Source organism: Sitophilus oryzae, unplaced genomic scaffold, assembly GCF_002938485.1.
Source record: "Sitophilus oryzae breed Bouriz unplaced genomic scaffold, Soryzae_2.0 scaffold_154_pilon_pilon, whole genome shotgun sequence".
NCBI classification, from domain to species: domain Eukaryota; kingdom Metazoa; phylum Arthropoda; class Insecta; order Coleoptera; family Curculionidae; genus Sitophilus; species Sitophilus oryzae.
This window is the reverse complement of record NW_022146225.1, coordinates 1,964,800-1,984,448: the sequence shown is the minus strand read 5'-3', so window position 1 is coordinate 1,984,448 and position 19,649 is coordinate 1,964,800. Positions and strand designations below refer to the sequence as shown.

At 32.5% G+C, this 19,649-nt stretch overlaps 3 protein-coding genes across 3 annotated transcripts in view; 2 read left to right on the top strand and 1 right to left on the bottom strand.

Moving 5' to 3' along the window:
• Window positions 1-246: 246 nt before the first annotated feature.
• LOC115878962 lies at window positions 247-4,964 on the top strand. Its single transcript, XM_030895569.1, has 8 exons — window positions 247-595; window positions 710-811; window positions 1,736-1,930; window positions 2,031-2,135; window positions 3,370-3,604; window positions 3,715-3,955; window positions 4,011-4,204; window positions 4,830-4,964. The coding sequence occupies exons 2-8, from the start codon at window positions 728-730 to the stop codon at window positions 4,925-4,927; spliced, it is 1,152 nt and encodes a 383-aa protein (XP_030751429.1). The 5' UTR covers window positions 247-595; window positions 710-727; the 3' UTR covers window positions 4,928-4,964.
• LOC115878964 (glycine-rich selenoprotein-like) lies at window positions 4,933-5,819 on the bottom strand. Its single transcript, XM_030895573.1, has 4 exons — window positions 5,668-5,819; window positions 5,524-5,605; window positions 5,370-5,468; window positions 4,933-5,306 (listed from the first exon to the last, which is right to left on the bottom strand). The coding sequence occupies exons 1-4, from the start codon at window positions 5,684-5,686 to the stop codon at window positions 5,207-5,209; spliced, it is 300 nt and encodes a 99-aa protein (XP_030751433.1). The 5' UTR covers window positions 5,687-5,819; the 3' UTR covers window positions 4,933-5,206.
• A 2,384-nt stretch (window positions 5,820-8,203) lies between these two features.
• The window catches only part of LOC115878963 (Krueppel-like factor 7), a 441,498-nt gene continuing 430,052 nt past the window's right edge, over window positions 8,204-19,649 (top strand). Inside the window, exon 1 of the mRNA XM_030895570.1 lies at window positions 8,204-8,777. Within this exon, the coding sequence (XP_030751430.1) occupies window positions 8,676-8,777 (102 nt within the window). The 5' untranslated portion in view covers window positions 8,204-8,675. The remainder of the gene's footprint in view (window positions 8,778-19,649) is intronic.

Sequence of the window (19,649 nt, the reverse complement as noted above, 5' to 3'; positions counted from 1 at the left end):
CAAAATGCATAACTTATTTTTTTTTCTCTCATATAGAAGTATAAAACACATATTTTTTTGTAAATTTATTTACCTATACCGTAGCTAGATATTCTGTGCCTATACTCATTTTTTTATAAAAAAATCTGAATATTTTCTGACGCACCCTGTATAAAAGCTTCAAAACAAACGGTATATTTAAAAAAATCACGCATCATTTAAATAACAAAATTGAACAAAATCAAATCATTGTAATAGAACACTTCGTTTGTCCTTGTTGGATAAATTTGACTAAACGTGTATTATTATTATTATTCTGTTATAATTGAGTAAAAAAATATTGAAAAATTTACGGAAAACTTTGACATTTTTTTTATTTGTCACTTTGAATACGGTTGAATAGATTTTTTAAAAGAAAGTAACAAAGAAAAATTATTTTGTGTGTATACACTCAAAAAGCTTACTGATCTAGCGCACTGGAGGGGTTAACAAATGATTTTGTAGTGCTTCCTTAAATCCTGTTTTCGATTTTATTAGAAGTGTTCAGTTTTGTGTAGACGTTCAATATAGTGAGACCGGCAACATAGAATAATTATTTTTAAGTATATCAATAGCAGTAAGTAATTTACATATAACATTATCATCAGCGATAATTTGAATATAAAATTTTTTATATCAAACTGTAATAATGTATTAATTCTGTTTCATATATTTACATTTAATATTTTAGACCTCCCTGATCTGTAAAATGTCTGTAGATTTGGAAAAAAGAAGAAATTGTATACCAATTTTGTACACGAAAGGCACTCATTATGATGTTGGATACGATATGGTCAGTACATATTTTTTTCTACAAATAAAAAATAATAATGATGTCTTTCTGATTTCTAATATTGTCTGTGAGTAAATATAAAGGTCGTATATAAGAGATAAGATAATATTATTTATGTTATTTAGAACAGAAACAATCAGTAGATCCAAAAAACTTTTTTTAAATTATTCTTTCTTTATTTTTATTATTTATAAATTGAAAATTTTGTTGTTATTATCGTCATCTCATTACCAAGGATGTTGAACTTAAATGTTTAAATAGTAGATATAAATACAATAAGGCATACTATGTACTTGTATATGCTGTTCGTCACATGATTGAATTGTTTTTTAAAACAATTAGTGTCAAAATAATGAAAAATTGTTATAAAAGACCTTGTTTAGTATTTCGTACAATAGATATGGTTACTATATTTTGTACTTTATATTCAAGGGTCGATATTTTTACCCTTGGTATACCTAGAAAGACTAATCGATAAAATCTAGGTTTAATAATAGCATATACAGGGTACATCGAAAGTATTCGGTTTTTAAGAATTACAGTGTAGTATTTTTTGTCTTGTAATATAGTAAGTTTTTGAAATTTTTTGAATTCACAGAACAAAATTGTACAAGAAGTGCCAGTTTAATGTTTGACAGCGCCACTCAGTTGTCGTCTGGTGAACTAATTTAATAAGTGACAGTTTTCAGTAGGTATTGTTAAATACAGTTTTCTTTTTTTTTCTACGAAAATTTGAGCGCGTTATTTGAATATGAGATTTAACACTACACCATAAAACATGAACAAAGAAAGTTTTTTACACTAACGCACACCTTCAAAAAGTTCTCAACTACTCTGTTTATAAATTATAACGAAATATCTACGATATTTGGTAAAATTATGTGGAAAAACTTCTAAAATAAAAGAAAAATATCTATATTCCAGGGTCGTAATTTTTCTGGAGTGATCAAAAACTTCCTGGAAATAGCTGAGTCCCTTCCAGAGTATCTGGATGCCTACGGTACTCCCCAAGGAAGAAAAGGATACGAAGACACCTTAAATAGCGTGAAAAATAGCTTTCCTCAATATGTCAGAGAGCTAGAAGGAGTTGCAGACGGTGCAGCAGTACCTTTTCATCAAGTAAGTATACTGTATAGAGTAATATAAAAATGTAAGAGGTAAATCTATTTTTATTTTTAATTCATTATATTATTTTTTAACCAGTGACGGTATTTTTTAGTTGTTCTTGCTCCATATGGACAACGTCATACTCTCAGCAGCCAATAAGAACACCATCAATTATCCTACCGGGTGTTCGACGATTTGTGTCAATCAAAAAGGAAACGTGAGTATACTTTAGGAATTCTATTTTAAAAATAAACAGTTGTAAATAGATTTTACTTAAAAAAGTCTTTATTAATATATCTGAATAGTTATGAAATTTTTCTAATTTGTTTTGTCTGGGTTTTCCGAATCATCTTAATGCAATTTAGTAAAAATATTCGTGTGCGTGCATGTTGTTCGGTAATTATGAGTTTTCAAAGGAGGAAAAAATAGCTGGAAAAGAAAAAAAATAGGTACAGTAATAAGGAACTTGACTAATCAAATTAAATTGGCTTCAGTGCATAAGCCAATTAAATGGAAGAAAAAAAAGTAACGCATAGCCTGGAATAGGATATCTTGTGGCGTATGTTCGATTACCATATACAGGGTGAAAAAATAAACAAAAAATATAATATTCGACTCATATACTTATAAAAAATATAATAGATAAAATATATGTACCTTTATATATATGTATATGTCTATATATTCTTGTATTTTTATTAAGAGACTTAGGAGAAATTTGACGTTGTCAGTGATGAAAAAAAAACATTATTTATTTTAATATATTTACTAAATCTCTATACTAAATAATTTTAATATTTTCCTTGATTCTACTAAAGATTACATTATTAATACTAAAATCGATGCAGTTTTTTTAAATCTAATAAAGGATATTCACCCTGTATGATCAGAACACAAAATCTGTAACATTAGAATCCATATAGGCAACAAATTGCTTATTCTTATATGAAGGTTATCCATATAGGTTTTGTATTTAATCAGCATACTTTAAAACTTAATTTTTTTTATTAAAATTCAGTGGTATTGAATATCACAAGTTAAAAAATCTGCGGCACTGGTTGGGATTTTTCAAAAGCCATATGGGCGTGGTAATAGTGAGGAATTAAAAAAATAATTATTAAAAAAATCTTATAGGTTAATTAAGTCTGTGCTAGCTGTACTTTTTTTGCTTACTTACTTAGTAGACTCTATATTGTATAATTTATGGTATTTCTTTGTGTAAAACTGATAAAATATTGTGATAATAGTCGATATTTCTCTACGCTTCAAGGTGCGGTAAGCAAGCCTGTAACAAGGGTTGTTTAATAAGTTTTTTTGCTTGTGAATATTCGTAATAATCACCAGATCTAATTTTAAGTGATTTTTTTTGTTTCTATTAATCCTTTTAATATTTTATAATTATTTAATGTTATAAAACATAAATTAATTGTCAAAATTTCTGATAATTTTAGGAGTTTCTGGGACATACAGAAGATGCTCTTGGTTCAACGCTGAACCACTACTATTTCGTGAGTGCTCATATTATTTCTGATGAGCCTCAAGGCAAATGGCGTGTTAAAGAGGAAAAATTCACCTCCCTGTGTTACGCTGGACACCTTCCAGGGTACACCATGAGCTACAACCATCATGGTCTAGTGTTTTCCATCAACACTTTGAGCGCCAAAAATTTAAAACCTGGAAAAATACGTAAGAAGTCTTTATCTTATTTAATTGTGTCTTTTTATATTTCCTTCGTTGATGTTATACTTATATATAATTTTCTTTTTATACTTATATAGATTCTTTCATGATTTTAGCACGTCACTTCATTACAAGAGCTCTTCTGAGCGCCAGCACGTTCGAGCAGGCTCAGAAAATTCTCAGAGACTCTGGATGCGGAGCCGCTGACGGATGTTCCGTTAATATGACGTTTCTGAACCAGGAAGGCGACCGTCTCTTTCATAACGTTGAAATGGCTCCCTGTATTGATAAAGAGTGTGAATCCAGGCTTAACATTCTTACAATAAGTCCAGGAGAAACCTTATTTCATACAAATTCGTAAAAAATATATTTTAAAGTGTTTTTTTTTGTGTTTGAATGCTTGTTTTTTCAGGTATTTGCGATCAGAAGAGGAACAGAGTAACGAGAGTATGTTGGAGAGTAGTAAGGCACGTTTGTGCGTGTTTTCACAGTATGATAAGCCGAAAAACGGTGAAGATTTGAAGAGGATGCTCAGTGATACTAGACATAATTGTCACAGGGTTTTTAGTGATTTGAAGGAAGCTAGAGTTAAAACAATTTGTGCTGGTAAGATTTTATTTTTTTAATTTTAGAGAATTTTTAAAAAATTTAAATTTTTATTCCTTCACCATTTTGTCAATAAAGTACTTTAATTTTTAACGGAGAAATTATATTAATATAAAAACGATATAAAAATGAGGCTAAGATAATAAATAAATAGATTATATATGGAATTGGAGTCATAAAGTGATTAAAATCGGCACACTGAAAATTTTAAAAACATAAATTCAAAAATTCCTTCACATTATGTAAAAAAAAATGTTTTTTGGAAAAATTAAACATTATTATAGATTCAGATGTTAATATAGATATGTACTACTCTATACTACACCTTGGCATACATACGGAATCTTCAAGAATTAACAGAGAAATAACAATGAATTTAAAGTAATTTTTTAATTTTTTTCCTTCACCATTTTGTCAAAAAAATTCCTTTGTTCATAATCTAAGCCAGCTTGTTTTTCTGTTTTATTTTTGCTATTTTTATTCCTTTCAGACAATAAAGGGCGTCTATGAACTACTTTAAACGCCAGTAAAAACATTTTTATGCAAAAATTTCCATAATAAAGAATTAAAATTAATATTTTTGACTCATTTTTCAATATATTAATTTTTATTACACTTTTTCTAGGTATATTCGATTTAGTAGGAAGAACATGGTCTCTATACTCAGACAGACCCATTGACAACGACCCTCTAGTTGTCCTGCCACTGGATATTAAAAAATAAACTAATTCATGTATAATATATATTAAAAAAAACTAGTTCCTTATTTACAAAATAAATTTTATCATTGTCGAATAAAAAAGACAAGCTATATTTAGTCAAAACAAGCTATTAGAATATGAAATACAGAGTAATAAGTTAAAAAACAAATTGTTTTAATTAATACAAATGTTAGAGTTAATTTCATCAACTCATATACAAAGTTTTATTAATATTTGGTTAGAAAATCTTAAGAATAAAGTTTAATGCAGTTTAATAAATCTATTTTTAACTGGTTTTTGATTATAACCCACAATTTCCTCCTGGACATCCACCACCATACACCGTGGGTGGATTTATGTCACTGATAGTACGGAAATTTGAACCTCCTGGTTTCCCTGGCCTAAAAACATTAATTTTACATTAGTTATTGAGCATAAATCATACAAATATCGCTGTTGTTTACTTATAAGGTCCATCACCACCTCCTCCTCCATATCTTCCTGAACCTCCACTAGATCGTCCTTTCAAGCCTCCAGAATTAAACCCAAACATAGATGTAAAGCTAAAAACCATTTAGACAATATAAAAATACCAAATAAATTTAAAAACAAACTTACAAGAATATAAATCCACTAAATAACCCGAAAATCAGATTGTATACTCTCTCATAAACTGGGGGTTTCTCACAAACTGTCCCATCTGAAAGAAAGTATCAATTAATACGTTAAATATTAGTGTTTCTTGATAAAAACTAGACTTGCCTGATTTGATGTACACCATTTTGAGTTTATTGATGAATTTTTACAGGAATTGTAGCTGTTTGAATACGTTTTAAAGTGAATAAAAGTCCACGTCAGAATTTGTTTTATTTACATCGGCCATGTTTTTTGTGAGAACTGTCAAAGTTATCAGCTGTGCGATGTAGGAATGGTTAGAAAGATTCAAACTAGAGATGGGCGATAGATTTTGAATTTTTCCAACATAATGAATTAGAAAAAAGTTTTTTTTTTCAGTTTTCATAGTATTATTGAATCGAGTGGATTGTAGTATCATATTATTTGTTTCTAAGAAAGGTAGGTATGTGGTAGACTCTCCCGACATTGTATCTCTCCAAAAAGTTTATATTTCGTTTGTATCAGTACTATATCCTTCCAAATAAGCTTTCTTTTTTACGTTATTAGTAGTCTACTGACAATAGCTTCATAGTAAAACAGATTATGGGTTTCCATTCTTCACTATAGTCTAAAAATTTATCGTGTCCCCGTTTCTTATTGAGTGATTACTCTACGTACAGTCTCAAGGCTTTGACAAAAGCCAGTATCTGAGACGGTTTTACAGAGGTTACTTCTTCATCTCCGATATCACTCGTACCAAAGATTATGGCACCAATGCTTGTCGTCTAGGCGCACTTAGTGATGAAGTGTTCTAGTGTTTCCCCATTTTCCCTAAAGAATCTGCATTTGCCGTTGTTTCTTAGCTTCAATCTAGTGAGGTGTTCATCGTATCCTGTTAAATACATACAATACAATAAATAACATCATAAGCCTGTACTAACACTAAAGGAAGATCGGTGCTTCCCTGTGGTTTATTTTTTTTCTTTTGGGGAAAAAAGCCGGCAACGCCGCGGTCGAGGTCCGATGCACGCACTCCGCCACTGAGCCACATGCGGCGACTTCGATCGCGTGCGCTGCAGCGTCGTGCCCGTCGAATCGCGCAGTTGGCCATGCGTTTTTTCCCGGCCGAAGAACGTGTTTTGTTTTCGAGTTTGAAAACCGGCGTTGCCGCACTTCCGTAATTTTCCGCGGTTGCCGGGAAATCAATGAAAATAAAATGAGTTTATGGCGTTCTAAAGTTTGTTTTTAATCGTTGCTCGTAATATGTAATGTACTTATTGGGGTTTGAGATGGAAATTTAGTTGGAAAATTGGAATAGAATATTTTTGAAGGAAAAAATTGAGATATTAGGCGGTGGTGTCAAATGAGTAATGAAATTTCGCTGAATATTGTGTTAGTTGTTAGTGATATTTTTATAACGTAATAATCAACAGAATTTTAATCATTATTATTTTTAGTATTTGTAAATAGATACATTTAAAAACCGTTTAAGCTTATTTTTATGTAGTTTTTATCACATATTTCTTAGATGAATCACTTAAAAACATTTGAAACCTTGTAAAGTTAATTATAATTGAGATACACAGGGTGAGTCTTAATAAATAAGTGTAAATCTTTTTAGAGGTAGTATATTTCGACCCCAGAAACAAGATTATAAGTTTTTTCGGGAAAAAAAATTTGAAAATTTAGTAATTTTTGAAAAAACATAATTTCTTGATAATATGGCAACATGGCTAGTAGATTAAATTTAAAGGAAAGAAAACCCAGAAACTATTCAGTGGTTCTCAAAATTTAAGCAAAAAATATTTTTTTTGAAAATTTTCAAAGTAAAATAACTCTGTTATTTTGGATTTATTTGAAAAACGGTAAAGAGGAAATATATTTCTTTTGTCGAGATCTACCAGCCCTGAAAATATTTGCATTTATTTAAAACTCATCCTGTATAACAAACTAAATATAACAAATGCAACATTCCAAGAGTCTTGGTTTTGATCTTGCTCAAGTCTTGCATTGTTTCGCGTTTTTTTGCAAGACCAATACCAAAGCCTCAAGACCAAGTCCAAGAACAGTATCGCTCATCACTATTTACTATATAAAAAAATAAATAAAACAATAAAACTTAAAACTAGTTAATATTAAAAGAAAAACAGAAAAAAATATATAAAAAATATCAGAAACAAAAAAAATTACGTTATTATATAGAAAAACAAAATAAAAACAACTTAAAAAATATATAATAAATATAGAAAAAAATCAGAAATAAATTAAACAAAAAAAACAAAGATAATTATAAATTAAAAAAAATATAAAGAATTTGAATTATGTTACTACATAGCAAAAATAAAATAAAATAATATAGATAATAAAACAGAAACAAATCAGATAAAAAAATACATAGTAAAACAGAAGTAAATACAGAAAAAAAGGTATAGTATAAATATAAGTAAATTTTACTCTATAGGAAAAGTAAAAATTGAAAACAACTTAAAATAGACAAAAACTGAAATAAATACAGAAAAAATTCAGTCAAAAAATATATCAGAAAGAAATTAAACAGAATTTTTTTTTTTACCACCCTTAAATTTTTCTCCCTAAATCTCGTTCTTTCATCCCCCCTTTGGCAACGTCGCCTTGCAGCGCGCTCCGAACCGCTCCACGCGAGCCCCGTCGCGAGTTCCGAACCGCGTCTCCGCCGCCAGTCGACGCCGACGACGACGGCCACCCAGACACGTCACGAGCACCAACTCTCCTAACTGACGATATACCGGCAAACCCGACGCTACAGTGCTCTATTGCCGCGTTCACACGTTCACCCGACAAAAACGGACACCCTAACAAACCCCCCGAGTGACGTTTGATCTTACCTGACCGCGCGAGAAAAAGAAAAACGGGAAAAAACGGCGAATTTTTCCACTGTTTTGTTTTTGCCGCACGCGTTTCCCACCAGACGTGCGTCCGTGCTTGAATCATCCGAAGATGCCGGTTTACGATAATACCGTAACGCCGTGCGGTTCGCTATGAGTGTACCGGAGATGTTTTCGTAAGGTTTTTCACCCTTAGTTTCGCGTGTGATCGCGTTGTTTTGTTGTTGTTTGTTTGTTGTTCTTGTGATATCTCTCTCTGTATTAGTATTATTTATCGCTCACTCGGCAACAATGGATATTCTGCCGAGCGTGGACATCTTCAAGGAGCTGCAGGACATCCACGACACGGGGTTTTTCACCGCGAAACCCAGCCTGGACGACCACTGGCAACAGGTAATTAGTCTTGCCTAAATACTCTATTATTTACCTTCTTCAATAACCGGCGAGATCAGTTTCAAAACATTTTACCGCATGGGAAACATTTGGTGCAAGATTTTATCGATGTGATAAGACTAGAACATCTGTAGAGCATTTTAAAGGCATTCTAAAGATGTTACTGCTATTTAAAGGTAATTAATTATCCAAAATAAGTTGTGAAAACAGTTTTAAAACATATTTTACCCCATCAGAAACATTTAGTGCAAGATTTTATCGATGTGATAAGACTAGAAAATCTGTAGACTATCTTGGAGGCGTCCTAAGAATGTTATTGGTATTTAAGGTTAATTAAAAGACCAAATACTGTATTTATCTTGTTCAATAACCCGCCTCAACAATTTCAAAAAATATGTTACGCGCTCACTAACGTTTAGTGCAAGATTTTATCGATGCGATAAGACTAGAACAGCCGTAGAGCATTTTAAAGGCATTCCAAAGATGTTACTGATATTTAAGGTAATTACTAATCCAAAATAACAGGTTTAAAAATTATTTTACCGCAATCAGAACCATTTAGTGCAATATTTTATCGATGTGATAAGACTAGAACATCTGTAGAACATTTTAAAGGCATTCTAAAGATGTTACTAATATTTAAAGGTAATTAATAAACCTAAATATGTCGTGAGTACAGTTTTAAAACATATTTTACCGCATCACTAACATTTAGTGCAAGATTTTATCGATGTGATAAGACAAGAACATCTGTAAAGCATTTTAAAGGCATTCTAAAAATCTTACTGATGTTTAGGGTAATTCATAATACAATATAAGATGTGGGAACAGTTTTAAAACATATTTTACCGCAATCAGAAATGTTTAGTGCAACATTTTATCGATGTGATAAGACTAGAACATCTCTAGAGCATTTTAAAAGCATTCTAGAGATGTTACTTATGTTTAGGGTAATTAATAATCCTAAATAAGTTGAGAGAATAGTTCAAAGCATATTTTACCACAATCAGAAACATTTAGTGTAAGCTTTTGTCGATGTGATAAGACTAGAACATCTGTAGAGCATTTTAAAGGCATTCTAAAAATGTTACTGATATTTAAAGGTAATTAATAATCCAAAATAAGTAGTGAGAACAATTTTAAAACATATTTTACCACATCAGAAACATTTAGTGCAATATTTTATCGATGTGATAAGACTAGAACATCTGCAAAGCAATTTAACGGCTTCCTAAGGATGTTATTGTTATTTAAAATTGATTAAAAGGCCAAAATACTCTTATTTATCTTCTTCAATAAGTTATGAGAACAATTTCAAAGCATATCACATTATATGCGGTTCTTGTATACTGCGTGACAAAAACCTAGGGCAATATTTTATCGCTGCGGTAGGTCTGGGAAGTCTGTAAAACACTTTAAAGGTATCTTAAGGTTGTTATTGTTATTTGAGGTTAAACGGCTCGATGGGATTTGTAATCCTATTGAGTTATTTCCCTGATTAGTTTATTGGAAAGTTGTAATTCTGTTGTTTATAGTCTCTGACGGTTTTGTAGCTGTCCAGAAACTGTATGTTTCACATATATATCAGTGCTATATAGTTTAATTAATATTTCTTATAATCTAAGCTCAATCGATTTAGTGTAGATAATGATAATAGATAATTATTCATAATTTTTTTTGTCAAAACCTGTATGTGATAGTCTCTCCCGACTTTGTAGCTCTCCAGAAACTCTATATTTTACATGTATCAATGCTATACGGTTGAAAAGTAGTGTCTTTTTCCGTTCCTCATAGTCTACATTCGATCGGTTCATTGTAGAATCCATCATAGCTTCATATTCATAGTTTATTAAACAAAACATGCATGCTGTAGTCTCTCCCGGCTTTGTAACTTTCCAAAAACTCTATATTATACATGTATCAGCACTATACAGTCCCAAAATAGTTTCATGTTCCATTCCTCATAGTCTACTCTCGATCAGTTTACTGTAGACTCGATCATAGTTTCACATTCATCGTTTATAGGGCAACGCACGCAAGAACAAGTCTCTCCAGGCTTTGCAGCTCTTCAGATACTTTGTATTTCACATGTATTACTGCTAAAGTAGTTGGTTTTTTGTTCATCATAGTCTACACTTGATAAGTTTGTTGTAGAATCGATAATTGATTCACATACATGATTTATTGGGCAAAACATGCATTCCGATACTATATCGTTCTAAAAAAGTGTCTTTCTGGGATCCTCATAATCTACACCTAGGTCTACACTTAATATATTTATTAAAGATTAGAGTGTAGCACTATTAAGCTCTTTGAAGCTCTTAATAGTGTGTCTATGTTCGATTTTTTTGCTAGACAATTTTTTTAGACTCTTGTAGGTCATTTTAAGTCAATATATATACTCACTATACCAATTGCATGTATTAAACTCTGCAATATATGTATAAAAAGACTTTTTTTAAAGTATCATCGCCAAAATATACAGCATCACCCGTTATCTCAACACAAACCAAGGTGTTTATATTTGCATAACTTCATCTTAGGTCCAGCTTTCTAAAAATCAAACCGGTATATAAAAGTTATTCTACCTGCTATGTTGGTGGTACCACAAAAAATCCCAATTAAAAAAAAAACGATGTTGTTTATACCATATAAGGGTAAAAAATGCATCCCATCAAACCATATTCTGAAAAATGTGAAATAATACTCTTTGGTAACTTTAAAATAAAGATGTACAATAAATATCGTGACCGTACAGGGCGAAATATCAAAAATGGCCCATTAATAGCCTTGTACAAATGCTAGAACAGGTAGTTGGAACATTAATAGCAATGAAAATTGTCGGCTAAATAACGTTACGGGTTAATTTGGATTATCTGCTTTGGTATTCCGTTTCTAAATATCTCTATTATAGAGATGCGTGAAATAAACATGTATACGCACATAACCGCACTATACCCTGCAGAATAGTAGAATATATTTTACCAATAAACAATAGTAATAGACTTTTAACAATTTCAATTTTTTCATCTATCATCTTTATGTATTTGAGGCATCAAGCTGCAAAACGCTCATTTATAACTCTTAAATATAAAAAAATCTGTTTTTACCTAAAATTAAGAAGCCTCAGTGTAGAGATCATAACTTTCAAAATATTTACTTGAAAACAATCTTGTCTTTCTTACAAGAAACTGCTAGTAAGACAAATTTTTGTTAAAGAGTTACTGAAAATTTTCTGTAATGCACTAGCTTGATTATACAAAGTTAAAACACGAGTCAAAATATAACAACATTATATATGTTTCATCTAATTAAATGAGACCAAAATAAATAATCTGTTTATTTATTACTAACAAGCTGAGATAACCGAAATCACATTTCACGCTTCATTTGTCGAAAAAATAATTATGAACATGGAAATATTCAAAACATGATTAATATAATATCTACACTGAAATACATTAGTTGATTTTTCATTTTTCATAGTAATTTATTTGCTTTTCTTCATATTTAAGTGAATCCTTTTCGGTTACTTTTTGTTAGATTTATATCAAGTATGTATTTTTCTATTACTCTGTACTAGAGGTGGGCAAAGATTGAACGAGTCGTTCATTTGAATCGTAGCCAGCACGGATCCATAACATTTAAACAATGAGCTGTAAAAAAGAGTCTTTAGAATTGAATCGGATTACAATGCGATAGTGCGTTCAAAAAGTCGTGAGGATTGATTCATTACTTACAATATGGTTCGTTCAATTGAATCGTGGCCAGCACGGATCCATACGATTTGAACGATGAGCTGTAAAAAAGAATCGTGAAAAGTGAATCGGATCATATTGCGATCGTTTGTTTCTAGGGATCGTTCATTCAAAGAATCGTGAGAATCGAATCATTGCTTACAATACGGTTCGTTCAACTGAATCGTGGCCAGCACAGATCCATTTGAATGATGAGCCGTAAAAAGGAATCATGAGAATTGAATCGGATCACAATGCCATCGTTCGCGATATAAGTATAGAGTTCCAATATTTTTCAACGACTTTCCGTAATCAAACATCATGGGCATGAACTGCAAACGATAAGAAAGTTATTTACAAGAAAAAAACTTATTTATACTGTGCTTAGTACGGGAGTATCTGTAAGGTATTTAATTTTCACGTTAATATTTCTGTTAAAATAATATTACCGACCGGACTAAACGACGAAATCGTGGTTTTATGCAACTCCAAATAAATATTGTTGGCGTCTGCTCAATATGATAAAAAAAACGGCGTCAGCGATGGTTATAAAATGAAGATCGCTGTCATTTTATATGTAAAATTATATGGGGAATGTCATCGATGTTCATTTCGAAGCCAACTGGACGCCATTTTTATTCGATCATGCAGTATATAGGTATACTATTTATTATGATTATTAAATCGGAATTAAAATATGGCTCTAAAAATATTAAATTGGTATTAAGTCTTTAATAAATAGTATATATGTATGAATTGGATTGATAATTTAATATTATTGGTAAAATAATCATTCCAATTACGCCAGTGTCAGGGACTGTTGAAAAACAAATGAAAGAACTATATATTTCTTTTTCTGGTCGCTTAAGTAATTGTCCGGCCAATTTATCGCCGATAGTGCCGTTACTATTCTTGTTTTTATGAAACGTAAATTGTCCATGTGGTTCGTTCAAATGAACGAATCGTAGGAGTCGATTCAATATGAGAAATTAAATCGTGTGGTTCATCACTGCCCTGTACAACTCTACCATTTATCATTAGTAAGAAGATTCAACTAAATACCTAATACTTAATACTAAATTTATGCATTCATTATTATTATTAAGAGAGGGTAGGTACCTAATACAAAATGAACTAATGATAACTGAGGTAATTTAAAACTAAATTAAAATTTATTTCTTTTTCATTTCCCTCCAGACTTATACAACCCGACCTAATGGAACCGATCGGGCCAAAAACACTTAACACTAATCTAATGACCTTTCTGGAATTTCGTCTGGGTGAAACGACCCTTTTAATACCCATTTAAACGGTTTTTAATTCCTGATCCGCGACGGAAACCTCGTCTCCATGTGATTTATGGCTACCACAGTCCCTTTCTTTTTGTTTATATTTGTTTTCTATTGCGTGGAACAAGGATAGAACATGTTGGAGTATAAAAATATTACCCAAATGTGCATGAAATTAAAAGTTGATCTGTTTATAGTACTTGTATGTAGTGTCTATAACTGAAACAGGAAATATGTTGCTTTATATGAGATCCTACTTATATTACTCAAAAAAAATTGGTTAAAATGTTATATTAAACAGTACCTAATAAAAGATACAGTAGCTTCTCACAACTTTGTAGCTCTCTAGCAACTCTATATTCCTCATGGTTCAGTTCTATATTCTTTCAAAATAGCTTATTTTTGTATTTTTTACAGTCTACAGTAGATCAATTCGTCGCAGATTCATATGCATCGTTTTTTTTTATCAAAATAAGTTTGCAGTAGTATTTCCCGAATTTATAGGTTCCTAGAAACCTACATTTAACTTGTATCGGTGTTATAACGCTTCCAAGTAGCTTATTTTACTTTTCCTTACAGTCTACACTCAATCGGTGCATTGTTGACTCGACAATAGATCAATATACATCATTTTTTGATCAAAAAAAGTTTGTGGTAGTCTCTCCTGATTTTGTAGCTCTCCAGAAACTCTATGTTTTGTATATATCGGTACTACGTGATCCTATACTCCTTTATTTTTGTATTCCTTACAGTCTACCCTTGATGGATTCATTGTAGACTCGACAGTAGGTCCTACGCATTGTTTTTTAATTAAAACAAGTTTGCTGTTTTCAATAAAAGAGCTCTCCTGATTTTGTAGGTTTCCAGAAACTCTATATTTAACAGAGAAGAATTGGAAACTCAGTTAACAGCGATAACCTAAAAGGAAAGAGGCAACAAAGTAATGAGACTTTTGAATGTCCGGAGTGCGGAAGAGAAATAACATCACGTATCGGGCTTTTCAGTCACAGAAAAGCTCATGAAAGAAAAACGAGTCAGCGAGTAATGGCAGTAGTAGTAGGTTCATATGCATTGTTTTTTTTATCAAAACATGTCTCAGTACTATACGGCTCAAAAATAATTTACATTTCCATTCCTCATAGTCTAGACTCGGTCGATTCATTGTAGACTCGATAATAGATTCATCATTAGGAAAAAGTGCCGGGAAGAGAAAGAGATCTGGATGTCAACAAAATGTCAAGAAATAGAGCAACTACAAGCAAAGTATGACACCTTCAATGTTCATAAAAAAGTGAAAGAATTTACAAACAGACACAGAAAACACCAAGAAACAATCCTAAGAAACGATAACAACGAGATAATTCTAGGAGTAAAGGCTAAGCTTGTGAGATGGAAAGAATATATCGAAACACTTTTTAATGATGACAGGCCCTGTTCCCCACCACCGATAGATCACATACTGAATGAAAAGGCTCCAGCAATAACCAAAGACGAAGTTGTTCATGCAATAAAAGCGCAGAAAAGCGGAAAAGCTACCGGTCCCGATAAAATAAACATTGAAATACTTAAACTCATTGCAGATAACGAAAGCAGAAGTCTAGATTTGGCAACAGCATTATTTAACAAATTATATAGCTCAAGCAAAATACCGTCAGATTGGCTTAAATCAACATTCGTAACCCTGTCAAAGAAACCCAAAGCCTCACAATGTGATGACTATCGGATGATAAGTCTTATGTCCCATGTCCTCAAAACCTTTCTTAGAATCATCCACACTCGAATCTACAAGAAGTGCGAAAATCAGATGGACAACACCCAGTTTGGCTTCAGAAACGGACTCGGAACGCGTGAAGCACTCTTCTCCCTAAATGTAATGACACAGAGGTGTAGAGACATGAATGCGAATGTATTTGCATGCTTCATAGACTATCGTAGGCGTTCGACTGTGTTAATCATCAGAAGATGATCAAAATTCTAAGAACAACCGGAGTTGACGAACAAGACCTATGTTTCATATCAGAACTTTATTAGCATCAAACGGCGGTAGTTGAGATGAAGCAGTCAACATCGGAAGGTATACAAATCAGGCGGGGTGTTAGGCAGGGTTGCGTCTTGTCTCCGCTCCTGTTTAACCTGTACTCGGAGACTATATTTAGAGAGCACTGGATCGAATCCAGGGCGGAATCAAGTTCAATGGAATCCCAATAAACAATATCAGATATGCCGATGATACTGTTATAATAGCCAACGATATACAAGAACTGCAAAGCATTATAGATTCCGTAGTCCACTATAGTGAGATGTTTGGACTGCATCTCAATGTCTCCAAGACCAAACTATTGGTCTTTTCTGAGACTCCAATAAATGCACACCTGCGTGTCAAGGGACAAACAATCGAACAAGTGACCTCAATAAAGGATTTAGGAGCTAACATCAATAGGCAATGCGACCTGAAAAGAGAAATATTTTCAAGAATTGAACAAGCGAGAAAATCTTCGTGAGAATGAAATCATTTTTACAAGAAGAGACCTCAGTGCGGATCTCAGAACTCGAATGGCCAGATGCTACGTCTTCTCTGTGTTACTCTATGGATGTGAGAGCTGGACACTGGATTCACAGACCGAGAAGAGAATAGAAGCCTTCGAAATGTATATATACAGACGGATGCTGCGAATCTCATGGGTACAAAGGATCACCAACAATGAAGTACTCCAGCGCATGCAGAAATAAAAAGAGATACTGAACACCATCAAGGAAAGAAAAATGCAATACCTGGGTCATGTGATGAGAGGTGGTAGATACGAAATACTGCGCCTCATAATAGAGGGCAAAGTGCAAGGGAAAAGATCAGTAGGAAGACGTCAAAACTCATGGGTAAAAGATTTGAGGAGATGGTTTGAACGCTCGTCTGCGGAAATCTTCCGGGCTGCAGTTTCCAGAGCCACAATTGCCATTTGGATCGCCAACCTTCGGCAGGAGAGGGCGTGATAAGAAGAAGAAGAATATTAAAGCCTACATAATCTACATACTCCGGTTAAAACCAGCTTAGTGACATGGAAATTGAAAACCACAAAGCATGATCAGATATTCAACTTCTTCATCAGTATGGAATTATACCAACTCTCTTTTGGTAGTACAAAATAAGGAAACAATGGACTTATAAATAATAATAATAGAAAGCTGCCGTTAATTCTGAACAGTATGTTGTGTGACATACAGAGATCTTTTTGTTTCAGTGCTAATCGTCACATTCTTTAGGAACCTACGTAGCAGTACGTATAGCAGCGAGCTGTGTTTCCACAGATTAGAAAAATGGAACATTGTTTTATTACTTTTACAGTTAGCTAATTCCGTTCTTATCTCACTTATGTGCATGATGCTTGATATATTTTTACTGATAACGGTTTTATTGATATTCTACGAAACGTGTATTATTCGTGTTATCAACAAACTCGGTGTACCTGTATTATCCGGATATTATTTTTCATATGTAATGGGTAGTCATATTTTTTCACTATTATCTGGACATGTCATTCACATAATTTTGTTCTAGTTGGCCGATTTTGATGATTTTTCAAGCAATTTGTAGCTAACTTAAATGACTTTTTAGTATCTCTTTCTAAATTAAAGATGAAAGTTTCCATTTGTATATGAGGGGAAACGAAACGTTGATATTTTAGTGAAAGTTTGAAAAACCCTGTAGAATATATTAACAAAATAAGAAACTTAAAAATAATTTTATCATCTAGGTAAGTCTTTTCTCGATAATTTGTTTTTTGATTCATCTCAATAGCTTTATTTTTGTTGGAGATATTCGCTTTTGAATGAGACAGTAACGATTTACAGCAATTTTAGCATTTTGCTTTTTGAATCCTCATCAATAAACTTAAAAATGAAAAAGTATTTATTGTTTTTATAAGTTGACTGTCTTTGAAAACTCATAATATATATTGTTTATTGACGATTACTTTAATAGAGATGGTTATAATTTGTGAAGTATTGGCTATTGCTGCTTTAATTGATCGTGGTAGAGATCTACTTATGGACTTAAAACCATCTCTGCTAAAAAGACTATAGATTAACTGCCCAAAATACAATAATAATATTATTTTTCAAAGTGACTGATATGTGAATAAACCTTTACAGTATGACCAAATGACTATACTGTTTTATAGGCTCATTTTAAAAAAGAAATGCTGTCAATGGACATTAATTCAGGTCCAATTTATACAATTATTTGACCGATACTTGAGTTGGATAACGTGAAAATTTCAATGCGCCCACATGGTACAGAGCATATTTTTAATTCCTACAGCATTTAGTACGATGAGTCAGAATAAACACACATAATGAGCTCAAATTAATAGATATAATTCATACATATTATGGTGGCATGCACAGGATGTTACATAATGATATCGATATTGCATTAATATTTTTTATTATTTATGTATTATCTTGCCAAAATTATCCTCGATTGTCAGTCCCCAGCCGTCTTCGACGCCGTTTTTTTTCATCATACGGTATTATTTGTCAAACACCTGAACTTACTGGCATTGTTCAGAAACAATCAAAATCCTTAAATTTAACATCTCTAATCTATTCATAACCGTTCTATAATTCCGTTTTTTTCAAAGCTTACACACAACCCCACTGGGTTACTAGGGCTTCGGTATTTTACCTCCTCCCACCTCTCTCCCTTCGCATCGTTCCCTTCAACTCATAAAAAGGGTCCGTCAACCTTCCAGCCCTCGCAAGACACACTTGTTTCGTTATTCACGCACCTGTTATTGCGAAGCTAGAGGGCGCCACCGAGTAGAGATGGAACAAATACCACCGAAGTATCGATACTTATAGTTATTTAGTTATTGTTTTGAAGGAAAGCGCTTTGTAATCTTAGAAGAAATAATAGAAATATTGTTACAAGGAGTATTTCCCAATATATGTATAAGATCTGTCTACACATAGTGTTTTACCCTGTCAGATAAAACGGATAAAAACAATTTTTTTTAGTGAAAAATTTGTACTTGAACGATGTGAGAGTATATTTTTATCAAAGTAAGATAAAAATTCTGTGCAAAATGTGTATATTTATAACTTCACTCCCCACAGAATGCAGATTCTGTAAGGAAAAATGCGGAAACACCAGAACAACCTCATCACTGAGTGTCATAAACTTTGGAACGACTTATATCGAATATGGAGAACTACCCTCTGTAAAACCGTCTCAGATACTGGCTTTTGTCAAAACTCTGGCCCTGAGACTGTATGATGAGTTATAACTCAAGAAAGGGGAACACAAAAGACCTATAAGGTCGCGGTGATAACGTTTAAAACCTTTGTCGATACCAAAAGTACATGATCCGCAGAAAAGTATCGAAAAAATACTGGTTTTTCTTTGTATCGTTTCATCCCTATAGTCACAAGTGTGAAAATTTTGAAGGGTTAATGACGGAAGTTCGTACACAAAGGGTTGAGAGCCATATTGTTTTGTCCTGTCCGCAACAGGTGATGTTGTGTAGCTATGCTGGATTTTTTTTCAGTGAGAGAAAAAAGATTGGTGAGGGCTTTCACACATTCTTGACCTTCCTTTGTTCTCTCTACCATAGGGTTAGGAGGGAAATAGGATATTATGAAGGGTTGTTTCTAAATAAAATACCTACGGCTTTAGTGGTTTTAAAAGACACATTAAAATGAAGCATATAATGAAAATCCCCGTGTGACGCCACTGTTTACGGCACTGGCGCCGTTAATTCTTCGAAACTGATACGTAAAACGGACCATAATCAAGTTTCTGGCAATTAAACAGCCAAGGCTGACATTATTTACTGTCCTCGCGTGCCCCT

Coding starts and splice junctions, on each gene's coding strand:
- LOC115878962 (XM_030895569.1), top strand. CDS start 728: ATGTCTGTAGATTTGGAAAAAAGAAGAAATTGTATACCAATTTTGTAC. Junction 2,136..3,369: donor GTGTCAATCAAAAAGGAAAC/GTGAGTATACTT, acceptor TGATAATTTTAG/GAGTTTCTGGGACATACAGA. Junction 3,605..3,714: donor TTTAAAACCTGGAAAAATAC/GTAAGAAGTCTT, acceptor TCATGATTTTAG/CACGTCACTTCATTACAAGA.
- LOC115878964 (XM_030895573.1), bottom strand. Junction 5,469..5,523: donor TTTAGTGGATTTATATTCTT/GTAAGTTTGTTT, acceptor AATGGTTTTTAG/CTTTACATCTATGTTTGGGT. Junction 5,307..5,369: donor GGTGGTGATGGACCTTATAA/GTAAACAACAGC, acceptor TAATGTTTTTAG/GCCAGGGAAACCAGGAGGTT.